At 53.2% G+C, this 22,137-nt stretch overlaps 4 protein-coding genes and 1 non-coding gene across 5 annotated transcripts; 2 read left to right on the top strand and 3 right to left on the bottom strand.

Moving 5' to 3' along the window:
• Positions 1-10,824: 10,824 nt before the first annotated feature.
• Positions 10,825-11,274, bottom strand: LRP88_09263 (uncharacterized protein; the record flags this gene model as incomplete). The annotated part of the gene is made up of 1 exon (XM_083245751.1): positions 10,825-11,274. One exon carries the CDS (start codon positions 11,272-11,274, stop codon positions 10,825-10,827), a length of 450 nt encoding a protein of 149 aa, XP_083100245.1.
• A 975-nt stretch (positions 11,275-12,249) lies between these two features.
• Positions 12,250-13,969, bottom strand: LRP88_09262 (uncharacterized protein; the record flags this gene model as incomplete). The annotated part of the gene is made up of 4 exons (XM_083245750.1): positions 12,250-12,928; positions 12,978-13,428; positions 13,478-13,837; positions 13,894-13,969. 4 exons carry the CDS (start codon positions 13,967-13,969, stop codon positions 12,250-12,252), a joined length of 1,566 nt encoding a protein of 521 aa, XP_083100244.1.
• A 762-nt stretch (positions 13,970-14,731) lies between these two features.
• LRP88_09261 (uncharacterized protein) lies at positions 14,732-15,796 on the top strand (the record flags this gene model as incomplete). Its single annotated transcript, XM_083245749.1, has 2 exons — positions 14,732-15,621; positions 15,670-15,796. The coding sequence occupies 2 exons, from the start codon at positions 14,732-14,734 to the stop codon at positions 15,794-15,796; spliced, it is 1,017 nt and encodes a 338-aa protein (XP_083100243.1).
• Positions 15,797-16,215: 419 nt separating this feature from the next.
• LRP88_09260 lies at positions 16,216-16,287 on the bottom strand. The gene has a single exon. It is a non-coding gene; the product is annotated as a tRNA-Gly (tRNA).
• A 2,647-nt stretch (positions 16,288-18,934) lies between these two features.
• LRP88_09259 (OPT oligopeptide transporter protein-domain-containing protein) lies at positions 18,935-21,738 on the top strand (the record flags this gene model as incomplete). The annotated part of the gene is made up of 3 exons (XM_083245748.1): positions 18,935-19,066; positions 19,177-21,486; positions 21,535-21,738. 3 exons carry the CDS (start codon positions 18,935-18,937, stop codon positions 21,736-21,738), a joined length of 2,646 nt encoding a protein of 881 aa, XP_083100242.1.
• Positions 21,739-22,137: the final 399 nt, after the last annotated feature.

Here is a 22,137-nt window from a genome sequence, read left to right as displayed (position 1 = left end):
AGGGCATCGTCATGGCAGACGAATTGTCTGAATACCAGCTGCGGGTTCTGAGCCAGTTCCCGCTCGTTGGTGTTCCTAGTGCTGGGTCCGGTTCGTCTGTTCTCAAAAATGACGCTATCCCTAGACTTGGGTCAGTCGCGCGCAGGCGAATCGCATTCGATGGATTGTAAAGAGGGTTCGAAACATGTGGATCAGAATGACCATCCTGCATAAGTTGTCAGATTCTTGCTTGGAATCTCGTATGTCGAGGTCAAGCCGAGTCGCGTCGCTTTTGCCGACGCCGACTTACAGACTGCAAGTGTTTCTTTGTTTAGTACGGGATTAGGAGATGATGACCAAGCCAACATCACGATCAACGGCATACGGCAAACTCCGCTGGCCGCCTCCTTAACTGAACCCGCCAGCTAAGCCCTATCGCTCACCATTCCACCCAAGCGCCGCGTTAGCAACGCCAGCTCCGCAGGGGGTCTCTGCGCTGAGTCGTGTCTTGGCCAAGCACAGCTGGAGACATTCCCGTCCTAGTGACCTCGGGAGGTGGGGAGCCCGAGTACCGCGTCACCTTATACTCGGGTGCGCCACATCCCACCGGACACGCGCCACACCCACCCACCACAGGGCCTCGGGCCTCGGGGTCTCAGCGCAGAGATGGCGCGAAATTGGCTCTCAGCCCTACCATCCCATCCAATCCATCCATCCAATGCAGCGCAGGCGGGACGGACCCCTTCTTTTGAGTGTTAGGGCTGGCTTGGTGCGCCGACTGGCTGGTCCAGGCCGGTAGCCACACGTGCGGCGGCGTGATTTTTCTCTCGGGGGAGGCGGCGCCGCTGGAGAAGCCGATAACACGGCATGCAGGTGGTTTCTGGGAATGACCGCATCACGAGCACAGAAGGGGAAGTTGTCCGACATTGATAGATGAAGCTGAAGCAAGGGCATTCAAGATTGCCTGACTTGACTTGGCTTTACCGGGGGCATGGAGAAACGCTCGGCTCTTGGCCCAACCCGGATCCGGTGATGATCGTCTCCGGGGGGCCAGCATGCCAAGTGCTCCAAGCCCCCTCCCAAGAGCTGGACTCGAGCACAAGACACAGGAAATGAAAGACCTCCGGCGAGCATTAGCGGAGTTGAACAACCATCCATCGCGGAATAAGATGACGAGCCACGGTGTAAGTTCAACGACTCCCGGCAATTTGGAAGACCGGGACCCCGAAGGAGGGGGGTGTCGCAACAAGACACAAGGCTGCTGCGCCACACCTGCTCTTTTGGTGTGCGCTCAGGGCAGCCGGGATAGGCACTCGGCAGTTCGTACCTGCTTCTGCTTCTTTGATGCTTCCACGGAATCATCCATCCATCAATCTCCCTGCCGACTCGTGATGATGACCTCTTCTCTGCCAAACATTACAAACCATGACTATTTTGGTTCCCAAGGGATGCTCCAGCGTCGTCAGCGTGCTCAGCCATTTCCCTTGACGCGGCCAATTGCCCCCTTCCCCGACTCCCATCCACATCCCGAGCGAGTACGTCAACACCTCCCTCGAGATATTCCTGGCTACTAACCTCCAGGACCCCACGGACTCGAGTACGAATCCAGTAGGCACTTCGCCGTTTGGTGCCCTCTGGTGATGGATCCAGCCGTAGCCACGGGCTCAGACTCAGACTTGACTTGACACTGACGCGCGGGCGCCAGAGAAACTCAACCGCCAGATTTGGAGCTTCGTCGAGAATCCACTACCCAAGACCCCATGCGTACGACAGTTGCGCGACTCCAACAACATGAGTGGCCGCCAAGGGTGGGGTGGCTGTTGGCCATGCTGGTTGATGACTCGGTTTCAACAAGGAGCGACAGACCAAGGTTTCTTGGATTGTCGGTCTCGGTCTCAACAAACCCATCCCATAAAATGCTTTTTTGATGACGGAGAATGCCGGATGTCGCGACATGATTCAATCTTGTTTGTCTCACTGGGGACCCCCCAGTGCTACTCCTACCGTTACTTTGGGCAACGTCTTTGAACCCTTTGAAACTGCACCGTTGCTGCTCTAGCATGGTCGGGACATGGCAGACAGGTGGAGCCACTGAAGCGTGGGAGAGACTGGAATCAATCAATCAAACACACCCTCATCCTTCAGCCCTGTGCTCTGCCGGCCGCTGGTCAACTGAGGCCCTGCCCTGCGGTGTGAGCTGCCGTCGACGGTCACCTTGCAGAGTCGTTTCGAATACAAGGCTCGACACTTTCGCACGTATCAGAATCAAGTCGGCGATCCTGCATCCCGGCAGGACTGACCCACGCAGCTCTCGTGTCGGTGGACTCTAGCCAACTGCCGAGCTGTGGCTTAATGCGAGGCGTCAGCACCTTGGTTCAACGCTGGTACTTGGCATTTCTGATGCGCAAGGTAGCACCGAGAGGCCAAACCAAGTTTCAAGAAGATGTGCGGGACTGGATGAATCAGGTTGTCGTGTGCGGCCGCCCTATCCACTCGAAACACCCGCCAATGCTGCAACCGTCGAGGCCTGAGCTACGATGCACGGCACATTACGCTCTCATTGAGCATCCCTGAAACCTGATGACGACTGGCGAGGCGCAGCAACACCTTATTTCTCTAACCGGCTCTCCGTGTCGATCTCCCATAGCACTACGGCCCTGTGCCAGGGATGGGATGCTTGCGAGGCGAGGCCAAAAGAGGATTTGACAGATGCAAGATCCCAATCCTTCGAAAACCCCCCGGACCAGACCCTTTTTGCATTTCGACAAATGTCTGTCTAATATCCGAACATCTCTCAAAAGATCCAATAGTATTCATGCTAGCTGGCTCGGCGCAGTCAGTTCGCCCGGTTTCACCTCTCGGCCGTGGCCCCCCGATATCCGGGATTGTTGACATCTCATCAAGGCCTCACTGGCAATCAGGTGCGGTCTGGTTTCCTGGAACGGCGAGCGGCATTAGCTCTTTGCCCTGGCCCATACAGCCGGTTCCCTGATGGATAGTAGACGGGATATTGACTCCTTTGAGCCAAGTCTAGTGGCAATCATGGAAATTGGGTGGTGGGGTTGCCGAGGTTCAGACACAGGCTGACGAGGGGCCCTGTCATTCCCATGCCCTCAGAGGCTGCAGAGGCTCCCGGAGCCGCTGGGACTCTTTGCAAACACAGGGGCTGAGGAGCCGCTAGGTCTCCTGGAGGCCACCAAGGGGTCGTGATCTCAATTCCATGACGGTCTGTGAGCATCACGAGCAACCGAAGCGCTTCGGCCCCGTACCTGGTCTGGAGCCTCGCTCGCCTCCCTGGAACACAGCCTTCTAGGGCTGCCCAATTCCAACCAGTCGGCACGCACCACGGGCTAGCAGTTGCGGGATACGGGAGAGGCGCGCCACCATCATCAGCAGGCACAGACAGACACAAGGGCGCGTGCATGTTCCAAGGCAAAAACATGAAGCCCAGCGATATGGGATTGGATACGAGAGGGCTCTTGGCAAATGCTGCTTGAAAAATCAGATCTCAGAGCTGCTCACAAAACGCAACGTCGTCCCGGAATATCCGTGGCAATGCAACGTCGAGTGGATCAGGAAAGCTTGACAGGTTGTGGCCGACGGCTGAAGGCCTAGAACGGCAATGATCATCGCTTAACCCCGTCTGCCACTGTCGGTGTATTGTCTATCCAACCTTGAGTGCAGCGGCAACTCGAGTTGTTTCTATTCTGAACGAGTAGCCAACTCAACTTCCCTGGCAAGCTCTCGAATACGACTGCGAGATTGCGTGTTTCTTCCGTCAAGATCTGGCCCTTCGTTACCTCCGATGTCACTCAGCCACCAGATCGACAAGGCAATGGCTTCAGGGGTCAACGGCGCATTGTGTCCAGTCAACCCAGAATCAGAAACTGGTCATACGTAGGAGGCACGATGCATTGGAGGAATGTCGACAACCACTATTGAGGGAAAAGTGGGCTTGGAGATTTGAAATGCCGTCGGTGACCAATCTTGGGCTCGAGACGGGATGTGGCCAAGGGTTGGCTGGTCCGGGCTCAACAAGCATTTTGAACCACGCGTCTGCGGACGCCCTAATCGATAGTCGTTGAAAGCCTGCTCAAGTTGGCGCTGGGTCATCTGGTTGCGACTGGACGCCTTGAGGGCAACTCGACGCCATCACGGGAGGTGGGCGGACACATGGAGCTTGCCGGAGCAGCTGAGACATCAAGAGAGGTCGACTTCGGGCTGGACCGTTCTTGTTTGATCATGAGGCTTGGGACATGCGCTGATTCAAGCTTACTGGATGGTTTACTATGCGTAGGAGCAGGCTTGGTCAACAGTGGCTGATGCTCCAGGTTACGACTATGCTTCGCGGCCTACCAAGAGTTGGGCACGCCCCTAGGACTTGGCCTATTTCGACTGGATCTGAGATAATATCTTACCGCCATTTGTTTACACGGGGCGATTGATTGCACGTCTTGACTCGAGGCTCATGGAATCCACAACAGATCTGCAACTGGGTATCACCGCCCTACTATCCGAAGAGTCTATCCGAGAGCGAGTCAGTCAATGCGACGGATATCACGGGGTTGCGAATCGAGATTGCCTCTGAGAAACAAAAAGGCATATCCATGCCACCAGAGAGGCGATTTGCCAGTCAGTCGTCGTGGCCTGTGTGGCACAGTAAATGCGGAATAGCGGTACAGCCAAGCTCCCGCCATCGACTACTTTAGCATACTTACGAGGGATTCACGCCGGGGAGCCTGTGCGTGATGCTTGGCTGGAGCGTACCGTACCGTACTCCGTACAGTAAGCGGACCTGTCCCTGCCCTGCCTGTACTCAGGTTGCAATAGGGAGACGGTGGAGCGTAAGTGGAGAGAATACGGCCAAGGCCTGGGCCCCCTTTGGCATTCTTCCCGGGGCCCGTATTGAGGAGATTTCGGCGGGGGGCACTACAGCCCTATGTCTCGCGATAGACAAGATGCAAGATCCCCGTCGACAAAGACCTCTGATAAACTCCACAAGCCTCGGCAGCATCTCGCACCCCTGCGTTTGATGGTGGGACAGGCAGAGGCTCCAGCTGGAGCTGTAGGAGGCCTACGCAACCCTTGACAGCTGGCCGGGGACAGCAAAAAAGGTAATTGCCCAGGTCTTGTCCGGCAGTCTGGGCATGGCGCAAGGCCTCCCGCCAAAAGCCCCCTTTCGACGGAAAGAGATGGACAAGAGACACAAAAGAATGGGAAAATCAGAGACAGGAAGAAAAGCAGATGTCTGCACAACGGCCCTAGACGTCACACGAGCCCACCACATGGTTCGCCTAGGGTGATCTGGCGAATCGTTTTAACCCAATCAGCCAAGCGAGGTGTCTCGAGCTGAGCTGAAAAGCTGGTGGCTTGCAGAAGCTTGGGGAGTTTTGTGGGGTTGATGCCATCGTCGACTTGTCAGTGAACCAAGGTGACATCGTTGTTTTTGGGTATTAATTCCGCACTGGAGAAGAGCTGAACTTGATCAATGTTACCGATGGCAGGGTCACAGTTCACCTGATCAACGCCCAGTTGCGATTGATTGATCAGTCGTCTACCTTGGCGAGCTGGTTCTTCAAGATGTGAGGTGAAGGGCTGACAGCGTGGCTTGCTTGCCTCACCTGAACAAGACCGCGCAATGGGGGAGGCATTTCTTCTTTGGACTTGAAAGTGTCCTGTCACAGAGGAGAAGGGAAGGGCGACGGGTACGGCTGGGGCGCTCGGCTCTCACAAAAGCAAAGAGCTGGGATGTTGCCCGTCCAGCCAACCAGCGACGTCGGCTTTGGCGAAGTGCAGGGCGGGCATGTCTCACAGAGATTGAAGCTGTCCAACGCTGTGGTCGCTGAGCGGTATAACAGAGACCGAAAGCGAGAGAGAAGAGGGGGAAAGGCAAAAAAGTTGTTGGGCTTGTTCTGTTGGCTGCCACACACGCAAGTTGTGCGATTCGTGGACAAAACCACCAGTGTCATGTCTCGTATGGCATCAGAGAAATTGGGCTGCAGCGAGATATCGTATTTTGAAACACGGATCTTCCTTGAGGAATCAAGACCAACAGTAGCACAACATCAGCGACAGACACTACAAGGCCAACAACACCAACACCAACACAGGCTGTGTACATGCTGTGCCGCTTTGCTGCCCTCCCTTGTTCACCTTTTGTTTCCTGTTAACCGATGGTGCCGACTCACCGTTGTCCAACCCAACCAACCCCCACGACGACGCAGAAGGATCTCAAGCGAGAGAGGCTAGGAGGGTATTAAGCTTTGCCAGCCCTCCTCCAACGTGGCTCACTGACAAGTTTGACAGGGCCGAGCACCCAGAGCCTGTGCCGCAGGTCTGCGTCGCAGATTAATTAGAAACCCCGCGTGAGAGAGCGACAAGAAAGGTCATGTTACGAAAGCGAAGTAAAAAAGAGTTTGACGCCTAGAATGACACGATCCATCTCGGCAGAGGATGGCCGTCCATCGTAGGGCTGTCGCAATTCCTGTCCTTGTCCTGCAAAGTGCCGACCATTCCATTCCATTTTTGCCCTGCGGTGGTCGGGAGGGACAGACACAAGAACCTTGGGTCTGAAACGGCGTTAAGGCCAAGATCGGCCGAGAGATGCTCTGTAAGTGTCTCTTGTTGGACGCACACAGACATCATGTACTCCGTATAGAGTGCTACGGTGCCTACATTTGCATACCTTTTCTGTTTCTCGGCCGCGGTTATTTATCGTCGATCGTCGTGGTATTGGAGACTTGACCGCCGTTGTATTGACTATGAAGCTATAACCCAGGTCGGCCGCCCATTTCAGTTACCCATAGGCAGAAGGATGCTGCCATGGAAGGGATCCTGATTCCTGATGGCAGGCTGGCTTGGCTCCATTTTAACAGGGAGAGGGGGCGCAGCAAAGAAACAAATACACGCCCTACCCTCCTATTCCGGTAAGCTTCCAGAAAGATTCCCGAAGGATTCCTCTCAAGGCAAGAGATGGAGGACCAGGGGGTGGCGTGCGTGGTTCAGCCCTGGACACGCAATCCCATCCATCTCAATCCCTGCAGGGAGGGAGAGCGATACCGAGCGGTCTTTGACCAATAACTCTTTTTGGAGACCTTTTTTGGGTTTCTTTCTACAAATTCCCTCCTGTGGTTTTTTCTTACTCTCGCATAAAACTCATGAGGGCGTCACCTCGGTGCTTATGCGGATCACTCACCGAGTATCCTTGCCTCTCTCCATTACAATGACGGCTTTTTCATCTCATTCACTGCTCGGCATTACAATGTCTGGGCGATCACATGCAAAGAGCCGCGGCTTGTGTTTGATTCAGCTATTGTACCGGGTCTTCCTTGGCACTGTACTGGTCTGAGTGTCTCCCGGCCCCAATTCCGCTCTGGCCCTTGTTTTCCGCGTAATGGCGTTTTTCTTCCTCTGGATGCCAATGCCAATAGTGTCAAGTACCTTACAAGGGGTGGCGGGTTGTGGGCAAGAGAGCTTTTTCATTATCGTCGTCGTCACTGACATTGACCAAAATATTGTATTTTGGGAACTTTGAGGTTCCACTCGATTGCAGTTGAAGGAAAAATAATGGGACGAACATGCCATGTTCCGTTCGTTCGCTCGTTCCGTCCCCCGTTCCCGTACCCGTCGCAGCCGTGCCAGACGAAGGCTGCTTGCTAGCGGGATGCACCCACAAGGCCCAGGCCTCGATCTAGCGGTTCCCGGCCTCTTGGGGAGGACGAAGCTAGAATGTTGCTGGTAAAGATGAAAGTGACAGCTCAAGTTGTGTCTCTCAAGTTGGTGCAATGTTGCTCCGTGTCCGTACGGAATACGGAGGAGTGACATCCTTGGCATCATCCAACTTTTTGCTTATACGTCTTACTCCGTACTCCGTGTCGACTTTTCTCTCTGAGAGCAAAGGGCAAAACCCCGCAGGCAGCATACCGTATTGGGGCTCAATAATTGATCAGAGAGGGACCTTTTGAATGGGGCCCGAGATTCAATAGCCCAGGTTCTGGGGACCACACACACACACACGCAAGCACAAGGCACGCACGGCACCGTCAGATGATGCCCCTGTCGACATCGACACAGAACTACGCAATTAACGCCCGTTTGAACTGTGGTCTACGAGTCAACCAACGGAGAGAGGAGGGGCGAGCATGGCTCGTGAGACTGAGCTCCATCATGCCACGGAAACCTTCTAGAACGGAGCAACCTGCCAAAGTAGTTGATGCATCCCGAGTCGGGCCTCATTACGTCGTCAACTCCGACCTTGACGTTTCGCTCGGGCTCCTCTTTTATTGAGTTTCCCAGGGGTTTGCGAAAAGGTTCCGCTCTTGGTTCCTGGACTAGCGTTGGGTCCCCATCGTGTGTCTCCATGAAGTGCCGTCTCCCGCAACCGCGGCATTCGGGAATGAAGAGAGACCCAAGAAGCTCCACCTTGTTTCCTACCCATGATACGTTGCAGAGGGTTTGACCTTTAACCAGATATGTGTGCGTGCGCGGTCCATTGCTTCACCGTTGGAATAATCTCCGACTGTGTTTCCCTTGGGCTGGATAGAGCAATGCAACCCTGCGTTGGGGGGCTCGTCCATCTCGCACCCCACTACTCGTTCCGGAAACCGAAGCCGTGACCAGGGACAGGAGACTCCAACCTGCGGAGGGCAACATCGATCATGGGAGTTTCAGACGAGGGGCGGTAAAGAAAAGCACGGGGCAAGGAAGGGGGGACGTCATACCTGGAGAGTATCATGCCGAGGCATGAAAGAGCTTGATCAGAGCTGTTTGATGAGATGCTTTCCCAATCAAGACTTCAGCCCGAGAAGAACAATGACAGAGGCGAGCAAGATCCATGTGGCAGTCCGCCAGGAGTAGTATCCGGAAGGCCCGGGTAGGAGATAGGGCCGCTGCAGAGACCGATGCAGCCGGTAGGGCTGTGGTTCTTTAGCATCTAACCGCGGGATGGAACAATCTTAACAAGAGTGTAGCCGAAGTAGTAGTAGAAGTCATGATGTGCTGCAGAAGTTGCAGCACACCCTCTGTGAAAGCGACCATGCACGTTTCACTGTGCCTCGGGGCAACGAGCAGAATTAGGGCATTACTTTCAATACTCATAGAGGGAACATCCTAGAAATGGAACCTGCAGGCAAAAAATTGTATACGTGGTAAACGGCCCGTTTGTTCCATACTGTCGGTACCGCGGTGGACTGATGGAGGGGGTGGGTTACGCAAGTCTTCTATTTTCCAAGATTCTCATATGCGGTGTATTACAAACCGTTCTAGTATCAGGCTTTTTGCGGCAGACCAAATGCCGATCTGGATGGCACATTCCTTGCTTGGTGATGGGCTGTGCCATGCTGGTGGGTTTAGGTTGACAAGGCTGGTCGGCAGTTGTTACAACACCGAGAGTTGGAGCACGAGTGGTTACATGCCTGCTTCTGGTATGACGTTGCTAGGGTTGCCACTAACCTTCACTAGCTATATCGTACGGGAGAAGTTGTGTTGTGGTGATGGTGAAACCAATGCTCTGTTTCGGTGTTGGGCTTGAGGAGAGAGGAGGGCAACTTCTTGTCGGCCAACCATCAGACCACCAGATTCACTAGAATTCCATTGAGTTAGCCGACCATACATAGCATTCCTATCATAACTGACTGCTGGCAGGGATTCGGGCTTGCTAAGCTGGATATGAGGATGGTTGTTGACCTAGGGTAGCTGAGGTTCCAGGATCTTGATGTGTGAGTGCTTCGTGCTTGGCCTATGTTCGGCCGGAACTCCCCGATTGTTCTCTCAGCTCCGCCCTCGTACTCTTGCATTAGTCCTAGGAAGTGTCTCTGAAATGTATGCAATGCCCTGCCTTGTCTAGGGGCAGCTAGAAACACACCTGCCCTTTCGAGTTATCCATACCCGGGTTAATGACGACGCCGTTGCGAAAAGGCATGCCCACATACCGAGAGGATAACGGTCGAACACCGAAAGACCGATTTCTCTTAATTTCTCGACCCCCAATAACCGGGGACCCAGGAGTTAAGCAAACCATAACACATTCCTTTCCTTCTCTTATCCCACGTGGTGGGTTCCCGCGAGCTTGGTATGCAGCTTCACTTCTAGTGTTTGGACACATGACTTCTCACGAGCTGACTTTGAATTCCCCAGAATAAGCGAGGAATGGCCGTGGGAGACTTCAGCTCCCCACATGATAAAAACAAAGGGATAGATTTACCGCGCGGCAGAGGAACGTAGATAACATCTGCTTGGCATGTCGGGCATTGGGAACTATTTGACTATCGAGGTGAATATCCAAAACACGCTTCATCCTAGCCCCAACTTTAATATGTGGATGTGAAAAACAAGGGTCACAGGGTCAAGTTCGCGACTGAGCTGAGACTGAATATGTGGAACTCAAGGGATAGAACTGGAGCCGTGAGTTAGTTTGACTGACTAGTTTACACCGGCAGTTATACTCGCTTCGCGCATGATTGAGACCATTTGGGTATGTGCTAGTGACTACCATAGCTGTAGCCTTGAAGTCAAGTGCCGGTAGAGTTGGGGGGAACGTCGACTAAGCATCGCATTTCGCTTGATGGCTCAAGGGCCGAGGACACAAAGGCTGAGGAAACTTGTGGGTTGTGGTACTGATGCCCTCTTTTGGAGACGTCATTAAGGTCAAGAGAAAAGGTTGTGGGAACGGCCAATAACACAAGGTAGTTGTCGTTTACTGCAGTCTACTCTACCACATCATCTCGAATTCGCTCTCATCAAAAGGAGTGACAAAGTTGATCCAATCTTCCTCCATAGTCCATCTACCCATGATCGTAATCGTGTAGTCCAACACCCAGGCATCCATCATGCCACAGTCTCGTAAACTTAGAAGATGCTCTCCCCAGCATAGCTAGAAAATAAAATCGCCCCAGCCAAAAGAATAACAAGAGAAGTCTTCCAAGGAAACCAACCCCCCTTCTTCTTTGCCTGAGCCTGCTGCTGCGCACTCATCATCTTGCCAAGCTCTTCCCTCAACATGTCAAGCTCACCACGCAGCGCAGTCTGATCTCCAGCCTTGCTGCTGGCAGATTCTTCAACAAGGGACTCGAGCTCCTGGACGCGGTCCTTGTACTTGGCCATCTGGGAGGCCGTCTCGTCGAGGCGGGCCTCGTAGGCGTCGAGCTGCCACTGCTGAACGTTGCGGGGGTCCAGCATGACGACGTTTCCGCCCGTGCCGCGGGGGGCGAAGCGGATTGGGGTTGCTGTGGTGTAGAGGCGCTCGTTGGGGGAGGACTCCTTGTTAGGAGTGTTGGCTTGGGGGGTTGTGCCGGGCATGGTGAAGAGTAGTGATGTCTTGATCGTGTGTAGTGGCGATGACTCAAGAAGTGATGCTTGATGGAGTATGTGCTCAAGATGGGCGACTAGAGGTGCCAGATGCTCGCATTAAGGAGTGAGAAGAGATTCTAGATGGCGATGGAAGACCCTCATATTTATATCTTTCCAGAGCAACCATGCCTTCATGCAGCAATGTGATCGCTGCCAACTCCTTTAATGACAGCTTGACCTCAAGCTCTCCTTTTTCCTTTGTCCAGGGCTTCACCGCAAAGGAGATGCTGCAGCTTGCACGAAACTAGCCATGCGATTTGGACAAGTTTGGGTGAGAGCCAAGGTTGGGAAAGCAGTGTTGAAGCGTGTGACAGTTCTGGAACCGCTAGGCAGCTCAACAACAAAGAACTATGCAGCAGGTCTGAAGCATCCAGCAAGCTAAATGATGGCATAACTCCATAGGAACGACAGGGCACATATGAGAAATGATAGATATTGTTTGTCGTCATGTTGGTTGTGTTTTGGTTGTCATAAACCCGTTTTCTGAAGGAGGCTGGCTGATGCTCTTTGTTCATCAATAACGTAGAAAATCTACCAGTCATCAGAGCGGGTTGCGTGATTCTGCTTGGTGTAGTTCCGCTCGAATTGCCCGCTGGTAGCCTGAACCAGTTGCATGATTCCCAAGCAACAGGAGCCTTGCAGCTGGTCTTTGTTCAGAGGAGCTGACGTATCTGCCGGTATCCTTCCGGTATGCTTGTCCAGGAACTGCGGGCGACCGTATGAAGCGCACGGCAATGTCTGCTTCAGATCCTTTGAGGCGGTGTTGAGCTATTTGCTATCATCGACCAGCGGCGCTGCAGAGATGAAGGCTTCCAATGGGGGGCGCAAAGCCAACACACGTCTAGATGTTGACATTGGGCACTTCTTTGTCTCCTTTGGCGTCGATAAATGACATGTCCCATCATAAGCCCAAACGCTGCCTGCTCACAACACACGTCCCGCCTGAGTAGCCTCAAAAGCCTCGCTCCCAGAAAGATCGTGAATAATGTCAATCCACATGACCTCCTTGACACGCTTCCGAACCTGGGACCACGTCTGCCGACCCGTCAGGCTCTGGATCGACTGCGCCAGCCAGGGCGCCTTGCTGTCAAAGATGACCATGGAACCAATGAGGAGCAGCCACAGCTTGACATTGGCGATGGCCTCTCCCTCGACGGGAATGGCTTCGATGGCTTCGCGTAGTTGTGAGGTGAACAAGTCTGACTTGAGCTTGACGCCTTGGATTTGGATGAAGATGGTGGACTCGTAGGCCAAGAGACCCAGACGGATAGCCTCTCGGAGGGGATGCTCGTCCAGGGAGTATTCAAGAACGAGCAATCGATACTGAACCGACAGCATAATCTCTTGAAATATTTCAGGCTCCAGCTTTCGACGAGCGGGGATCAGCTGGTTGGCCAAGGCGGAAAAGTCTCGAAGATCCTTAAAAGCGCTCTTGAGCTTGTAGTCCCAGGAATCCATCATGCTTAGCAGTGCCACGGTCGTCGTCTGGAGATGGGGCGGCGCAGAGATGCCGTGAACCGTCTCGAGTAGTGGATGCCAAGTCGGTGTACCTTTGTAGAGCTCAGGTTTGCAGCCATTCCTGATGGACCAGCCGAGGTCGACCCTACAGTCGTGAGTACTTGTCAAGTACGACGATGCCAAATAACACTTACCGGCACAATTTTATCTGCAGCTGACGGTTGTCGTTGAATGCTTCTAGCCCACCTCTCAATCTGACGATATTCCGCAGGCCGTTGGAGTGGGCTTCAAAAGCATCGACATCCTCCATGGCGTCCGCCATGACAGCCAGCTGAATCACCACGGCCGCAGTGACATCCTCAACCTGCTTGTCCTTGTCGTCAATCTTATCCTGGAGCAGCTGGATGGTCTGCCGAAGGCGACTCCTTGTTTGTGGAGAGAACGAGATGCCCCAGCCATTCTCATAACTCTTGCGGCCTTGTATCGTTCGCATCTCAAAGAGGTCCTGGAACGCGCTGACCATGAAGAGCACCGAGTGGAGATAGGCGGCATCTTGAAGAAGCCAGCGGAACCAGCAGACTTTGGTGCGGTCGGGTTCGAAACACCATTCTACTGGATAGAGGGTGTCTTTGATGGTGGTAAGGACTTGGAGGGGTTAGGTGACTTGCAATATGTGTGAGTTCAATGAGCTTACATCTGTATACGAGATACAGCGAGTTCTTGTCGAGTGGAGTCGCAAAGTTGAAAAGAGTCAAGTCTGGCGGCGACAACATGCGAGCTATCAGAGACGGCGACTCAACCCACGCTCTGTACTGGAGGTTATCCCGGTAGTAGTCTGGGAGTCGGGACACATCCATGCCTATATCCGGGCGACCGGACTTTCCATCTCTCCGAGCCTCATCCTGCTGAACCTCAGGGTTCACCAGCACGACATCTCTGGAAGCCTCGCGACGCTTGGTGTTTTTGCCGCGCATGACATGGCTGCGGATGAACTTGCGGGTCTCGGGGGGAGGTTTGCCCGCGGGATCAGAGGAGATGAACTCGAACTTTTTAGCTACAGCGTATCAGGATGAGTTAAAAAGATCCCAGATGAGGTCAGGTTAAGCATACGCGCCGTCTTCCTAGCCCGTGGCTTCTGCCGGACGGGGAGCTGAGGGTCCGGAGTGGTAAAGAGGGGCTCAAGCATATTGGCCAGCGCGTCGTCGGTCTTAATTTGGTATGTATTCTGACGTATGATGATCTCGGAGACGGCGTGAAGCGGTATGAGAGGAAGAGAAAAGGAACTTGAGATTGTTAACTCCAAACGGACAACAGTCGATGCATGGTGGAGCTGCGTTTGTGACAATATCCGGAGTTCCCCACGGTTGCCAAGACACGATTGTTTTCCTATTCGGGTTAGATCGGTAATGGTGCCCAGCAGGGCTGAATTAATGCGATGTAGTTGAAATAAGGCCTGTAACCTTGACGCAATATTATGACTATAGTGTCCCCATTATTTTGGCAAGCTACCTCGGTATTTCACTCTTTCCCCGACCATAGCCTCTCCCATCAAGTCCAGCCTACGCCTCAATCCTGTGGTCCGGAGATAAGGCAGTCCCTTCTCCCAACCGAAAATACACAGCATAACCCCTTGATTCCGAGCCTCAACTCCATGTCTCGGCATTCATTGATTGCCCGAAAGGGCTGTCAGTCGAGCAATCGTCACACCCGACGAGTAGGCTGCACCGCCAAAATGGATGGCGTCAACAGGTCTCGATTGCTTTCCGTTTTGGACTTGGACCTGTTTCGCTGCGTAATTGACCAAGCCATCTGATGTTTGTAAAGTGTTATAAAAGGGGAGTGCAAGTGTAGTCGTTTTGAAGATGAACAGACACATCATTCTACAGTCATCAGTCAATAGACGCCTCTTCTAGCATTTCAACTCCAAGAACACAACAACATCATCACAATGCCTCCCAAGTCCCTCGAACTCAAGCCAGACTCCTACCGCTTCTTCCAATCTCAGTTCACCAAGCCTGTCTGGCCTCCTAAGGAAACCTCTCTCGCCAACGGCACTGGCATCATCACCGGCGCCAATGTCGGTCTTGGATTCGCTGCATCCGAGGCCGTGCTGGCCCTCAACCTCAGTCACCTTGTAATCGCAGTCCGCACAGTCTCCAAGGGCGAGGCCGCAGCAGCCAAGCTCCGAAGCAAGTTCCCCAAGGCCAAGATCGATGTGTGGCAGGTCGATATGCTCTCACACGAGAGCGTCCAGGCGTTTGCCAAAAAGTGTGAAACCCTGGATCGAATCGACTTTGCCATCCTCAACGCAGGCACTCAAACCATGGCCTTCAGCAGGAGCCCCGAGGGCCACGAGTCCACGTTCCAGGTCAACTACCTCTCAACTGTCCTCCTCGCCACACTCCTCCTACCCACCCTCAAGAAAAAGGCACCGGCGGGAAAGCCAGGCCGTCTCACCATCGTCAACTCTGGAACATCTCTGATGGTCAAAGTGCCGGACCCAAAAGACGAGCCGGCGCTAGCGTGGTACGATGACGAGTCCAAGTTCTCACCGGCGAGCACGTACTGGTACTCCAAGGCCCTCGCACACTTCTGGATCCTCAAGCTAGCGGAGCGCGTCAAGCCAGAAGACGTTATCGTCAACCTGGTGGATCCGGGGTTGGTCAGGAGCACAGATCTACAGCGAAACGCCAACTTTATCGTACGCACCATCGCCTGGTTTGCTAAGTGGATCGTCGCACGGTCCCTAGAGCAGGGCGCGAGCACGTTTGTAGATGCGGCTATTGTTAAGGGCAAGGAAACTCATGGTTCCTATGTCATGGACTGGAAGATCTTTCAGTAAGTGTTCTTCGGCTTTGGTTGGATGGCAAACGCTAACAGTTCTAGTTACACCAAGGCGGTGTATGAGGAATACGGTCAAGAACTTGCTGGTCGGATATGGGACGAGACTCTTGAGATTCTTTCATTTGTCGATGTTAATGGTATTCTGAACTCGTTGTCGGAGAAGAAATGAAGAATGGAGCGATCTGACGAGTAGGACCGTTGATGATAAGGGATGGGTTGTGTAAAGGGGAGCTGTGATACACTTAATTATTTCCACTTTTTTCATATTTCACCTCTAATATCCGATTATATACTGCCAAGAATTCATATTCCTATCTGCCAATAAACATCAATTGACAGACTGAATAGTTGAGATGTCTTCTTGTAGGGTAAGTGTAAGCTGACATGGATCCTTTCCCCAATGCCCTCTTTTGCCCGTTTGGGAAGGCGACCCTAAAGATACCCTAAGCCTCAGCAAAAGAAATTCAACGATGAATCATACCAGCAAAACATGCGACAGACATTTCAACATCGACAAAAAGACAAACCACGACGTTTCCACGCAAAAAGAAATGCATCTAAATGGCAAAAGAATTAGGATTGGAGGAGTGCGACCATCGGGAATCGAACCCGACTCTAGCGCTTGGAAGGCGCTAATGCTAACCACTACACCATGATCGCTTGTTGTTTGTTGAAGGTGACAGTGTAAGTCAGGGTTATATTTGTAGCGGAGAACATTGGACACGAATTGCCCTGGTGGGCCTCCATGATCGAGCTGCCTTGGTTGGCGCGTTAAGATCTGTCCAGTTGCTTACGGCTTGCCCAAGCAAGGCACTGTGGTATGGATACTTTGTGCGCCAAGTACTCCTGGCAACACGGCACATTTACGACACAAGTGAAGGCAGCGGCGGTCTGCATCATTCTACGCTCACACACAACTGTCATCGAGTTTGAGGCTCACAGAAGGTCAATGCCGTTCGCTACTCCACGGGCCAAGACAAACCCTTAGCTTGTCACCTTTGCTTGGCAACTTGGCTGCTTGACACTGGTGCACGGAGGGGGAGCCTGGGCAGGGGAATGAAGCATTGGTGTGCGTTATTGTCACTGATTAGTGCGAATAGCTTCAAAGGCGGCCGACATTGCGTTTCGTAAATGCTACAGTACGAGTCGATGGGCTGACGTGGACGGCATCTTGACCAAGTCCGATATGCCGGTAAACCGCGCAAGGCTGGGTTTGAACTTCTAGAAGGAGGAGACATGATGATTCAGCATCCACGCAATCACCGTATTGGATATGATCCTGCTGCATCCGGTCAGGTCAAGCCGGGTATTCGGCCATGCCCGTGGTTTTCGCTATGGAACAGAAAAGGTTCTGCCCTCAGCTCCAATCTCACCACCAGATGAGATTGGATCGTGAACAGCGCAGCGCCGAGACGATCACGCCGTTATCCGTGCCGTTTGTTCCGAGTAGGGGTACGTACCTTTTTTGCGATGCTACCTGAGTTCAAATGGCGAAGCTGCTGAGTTGATGTTGATTCACGACAAAAAGAGATGAAGATTTCGAGACGTTATCAATCTTTGAATTGACGCTTTTGCAACGAGATACAACTGGCTTAGAAATATCTCCCCCAATGTTGAGGCGCAGTCGAATTGCCTTGCTTCCACCTTCTGTAGTAGGCCATCACGGAGTGGCCGGCCCCATCGCATCCCCCTTCCATCAACCCAAATCCATCCCGCCCCCTGTCCCACCAGTCCCCGTCTTTCAAGGGCCAAGAAAACTTGCGAGGCCAACCAGGAGCAGTGACTGATTCCTACCGCCTCATTCGCAGCCATTGACACACGTACCTCCTTCTCCCGCGTCGCATGGAACCTGAAAGTCTCAGGTCTTGACGAGAGAGATACGTACCCTGTCGCTGGGCTGGGCTCTCTTGCCGAGTGCCGTCCTGGTGTGTCGCACACTGCCAAGGCCTCTCTCTCTGAGGGGATGCGTACGCCGCCTGTTGCACGACAAGAAAAGATACGAATCAATTCATCAATTCAATTTGGACTCGATTAGAGTAAAACTCAGGCACATGCCGGCTTGAAACTTTGAACCTGATCTTCCAGATTTTGAACCAGATTTGGAGGGGACCCGGGGAGACAAGCCACCCCTCAGCACCGAGACCAAGCCTCGTAAGAAGCCGTCTTTGCCGCTCCTTCCCTCTGACGCTGCGCTCACTCGCTCGCAAAGAGGCAGCTACGGCTCCCTAGTTCCGAGCCTGGACTTTTCCTCCAGCGTCTTTCCCCCAAAGAACCAGTGAACCCCCCAAAAGGCCCTGCTCTCAGCCACTCAAGGCGTGTCCCCCGTCTCCACCGAAAATCTCCTCCTGGCCGCCGCCGCCACTTCTTGTTCTTCTCCAAGGCCGAACAGACCAGACCAGGCTCTCGCTCACTCTCCACCCTTCCATCGCTCCCCCAGTCTCAGTCTAGCCAGCCAGCCTACGTACGTACCAGGCCAGCCAGTGCGTGAGATACCTGCAGCCAGCGAAACTGGGCCCCTGGTCGCTTCCACGCGCGCTCTCTTGCCGGGTTCCTTGCGCATCCCGTCATTTCTCCCTCAACCGGCCGACCTCCAACTCCTCCAGTCCAGTACCAAGACTCCATCTCTTTGCCGGGCTCCGATTCCTCCCAACGACTCGACTCGACTCGTCCTGCCTTGCTCTGCTTGCCCGCCTGCATACGCACGCATTCCCATCACCACGCGAGCACGGCAGCCAGCATCCGCGATACATACACGACACCGCACAGGAACCCAGCGCCACGAGTGCCGCGAGCCGACCAAGATCCGCCTGTCGGCCGCCTGTCCTTTCGTGGACACTCTAGACCCGACGAGACTCACGCTACAACCTGTCTGGACGCAGCAACTCAAAGACGCTTGTTTCCCCCCATCACTGGCATTCGTGTTGTTTCATTCTTTTTCCATCAACAGCATCGACATCGTCGCCGGCTCATCTCGACGATACTCCTCTTTGCCACTCTGAAGCCATCGCGACGTTGCTGTTCGCAAGCACTCGCTCCACCAACCCGAGTCTCACCCACAGACAACCTCGCTCGTATCTGTCGCGAATTTCCATCGATTCGCTAGTCATTTTGGCCACCATCAACCTCTCTAGTTTGACTTTATAGGCCGACCCTGTTCTCTCGATTGAAGCGTCCCGAATCGTCATCGCCGCCCTTGCATCGCCGACTCCACGCGTCACACCCCTCGAGAGATATAGAGTGACAGCGCGAACTGCGGTTTCGTAACCCTGGAGGACTAGACCTAGAACCTTTCATCCGGCCCTTGGCCATGGCGGACAACGAGAAGAGGGTTTCCACCGGTGGGGTGTCAGAGGTCCCCGACGACCGCAATCCCCAGCAGCAGTACCAAGAACAATATCAAGAACAGATTCTTGCCGATTCATCTTCCGAGTTCAATGAGGTAATGAACCCCGACCTAGACTTTCTGGATCGCCTGACCCCTGCTACCTCGGCGCTCCTCATATCTCTCGCTACCGCAGACCAGTTGAATTAACCTGTGCATCTGAACAGTCCTTCTCCTACGACCAAGATGACATGCGCGACTACCGTGCTGCCGAGCAGGACCTTCACGTCACCGAGGACGACCTGCTCGAGGCTCGCGAGCTCGCTTCCAAGTACACACTCGAAGATGTCCGCGACATCATGGGCCGGGTCTACCGCATCCACGAAAAGGATCCCAACTTTCCTCTGACAGTTATCCAAAAGATCAAGGCCTTCCTCGAGAACGACGAACTCTTTACGCAACCCGAAAAGCACGAGAACCTGGTACAAGAGATGAAGCTGGAGGCTGCCCTCATCACCAACAACAGCCCGTATGCTGAAGTCCGCGCCGTGGTTGAGAACAAGGATGACACCTCGATTCCCTGCTCTACGATTCGCAGCTGGGCCATCGGTCTCACATTTTCGGTGCTCCTCGCATTCACCAATCAGCTCTTCGATATTCGTCAACCTGCGATCCGTATCATGGCCAACGTTGCCCAGCTTCTGTCGTATCCCATTGGCAAGGGTTGTGAGAGGTGGCTTCCTGATCTTGGATTTACGTTCCTTGGTGTCCGTCATTCTCTCAACCCAGGCCCCTTCTCCAAGAAGGAGCATATGCTCATCACCATCATGGCCAACGTCGCATACAACACCCCGTATACCAACCTCATCATCTGGGTGCAGTATCTGCCACAATACTTTAACCAGCCATACGCCTCCCACTTCGCCTACCAGATTCTGATCGCACTCAGCACCAATTTTATTGGTTACGGAATGGCTGGTGTCTGCCGTCGTTTCCTGGTGTACCCCTCTTACTGCGTGTGGCCCGCATCGCTGGTTACTATTGCGCTGAACTCGGCCTTCCACACTGATAACAACAGCCCGGTCCAAGGCCCCTTTGCCAAGATCTGGCGAGTCTCGCGAATCAAGTTCTTCTATGTCATGTTCGGCGCCATGTTCATCTGGTTCTGGTTGCCCAACTACCTCTGGACGTCGCTCTCCAACTTCAGCTGGATGACCTGGATCGACCCCACCAACCGCGATCTCGGCACCATCACTGGTTTCAACAATGGCCTTGGCATCAACCCTTTCCCCACTTGGGACTGGAATGTCCTGTTGTGGGACTCGGCCGATCCTTTGATGGTTCCCTTCTTCAGCACATTCAACCGCTTTGTTGGTGCCTTCATCTCCATGTGGGTTGTGTTGGGTCTGTGGTACAGCAACATCTACAACACTGGCTTCCTCCCCATCAACAGCAACCGTGTTTTCGATCGCTTTGGTGACTTGTACAATGTCACTCGTGCCATCAATGACCGTGGTCTGTTTGATGCTGAAAAGTATGAGGACTACTCGCCCCCGTTTTTGGGTGCCGGCAACGTGGTCATCTACATCTTCTTCTTTGGCATCTACACTTCGACGCTGACCTATGCTATCCTCTTTCACCGTCGTGAGATTGTGACTGGATTCAAGGGTCTTTTCAACAGCATGAGGAAGAAGAAGTCGACCGGAAACGACGAAATCCACGACCTCGATGTGCACACTCGTCTCATGAAGGCTTACCGTGAGGTGCCCGAATGGTGGTATATGGTGTGCCTTGTCTGCGCCATGGCCTTTGGTATCTCGGGCATTGCTGGCTGGGATACTCACACGTCGCCTGGCGTCATCTTCTATGGTCTTGCTCTTTGCCTCGTCTTTGTCATTCCTGTCGGCATCATCAAGGCCATGACCGGTATCGAGGTGACACTGACTGTGCTCGCCGAGTTTATTGGAGGTTCTTTTGTCGAAGGAAATGCTCTGGCCATGAACTACTTTAAGTCGTTCGGCTACGTCACATGCGCCCACGCCGTCATGTTCTCCAACGATCTCAAACTTGCTCACTATGTCAAGATCCCCCCACGACACACCTTCTTTGCCCAGATCGTGGCCACCTTTATCAGCACCTTTGTGTGCGTTGGTGTCCTCAACTTCCAGATGACCCAGATCCCAGATGTCTGTACTGAGGACGCCCGCTGGAAGATGTCTTGCCCCAGCGTCAACACCTTCTTTACCGCCTCGGTTCTCTGGGGTACTGTTGGCCCTAAGAAGATCTTTGGTGAGAACGGCCTGTACACGGAGGTGCTTATCGGTTTCCCTCTGGGAGTCGTCGTCGTGTTGGCTGTCTGGCTACTGAACAAGAAGTTCCCCAACTGGACTTGGACTCGACAGATCCACCCCGTGGCCATCATGTACGGAGGCATTGTGTGGGCTCCGTACAACATGTCGTATGTTTGGCCTTCGGTGCCTATTGCGTACTTTTCCTGGATTTACCTCAAGTCACGATACCTCGGCTTGTGGTCCAAAGTAAGTGTCCTGATCTAGATACTATGAACTACACTAACAACCTTCCAGTACAACTTTGTGCTCTCTGCAGCATGGTCCTGCGGCATCGCCATTGCCGGAATCGTCATCTTCTTCGCCCTTCAGCTCGAGGGCACTGAGCTGAAGTGGTGGGGCAACACCATCAACTACGTGGGATGCGAGGACGATGCTTGCCCTCTTCAGCAGCTGGAGCCGGGCGAGTACTTTGGTCCTCGGGTGGGAGACTTTCACTAGACTCTCTCACCTTTAGACTCTCACGGGGTCTTGACATGATTTGATGATTTTTGAGCAAAATGGTTTTGATGTTTTTGAGCGTGCTTTTTGTTGTATTATGGGCATTTTTTTTTGGATCTCCTGGTTAAACTCGTATACCCCAGTTGCGCTGAGTGACAGATATAGACTGTCTTATTATGACATTATAGAGGAGCCTTTGGGTCAGAATGAAATGATGAATTCAATTTGCTGTACATGTATGTGACTGGTCTGTGGCTTGTGACTATTTGTATAATAATGCATTGTTCATGGGGTATCATTACTATGTCTATGTGTCTTGTCGTGATATAATTACAGAAATATTGAAAACATGGGCGTCATATCCAACAGTGCCTATCATAGGCCGGGATGATAATAAAT

This window comes from Fusarium phalaenopsidis (genome assembly GCF_050370095.1).
Source record: "Fusarium phalaenopsidis strain FUZ10S chromosome Unknown contig_32302, whole genome shotgun sequence".
Lineage (NCBI taxonomy): Eukaryota > Fungi > Ascomycota > Sordariomycetes > Hypocreales > Nectriaceae > Fusarium > Fusarium phalaenopsidis.
The sequence above is the reverse complement of the archived record's forward strand: the minus strand, read 5'-3'. Positions and strand labels throughout refer to the sequence as shown.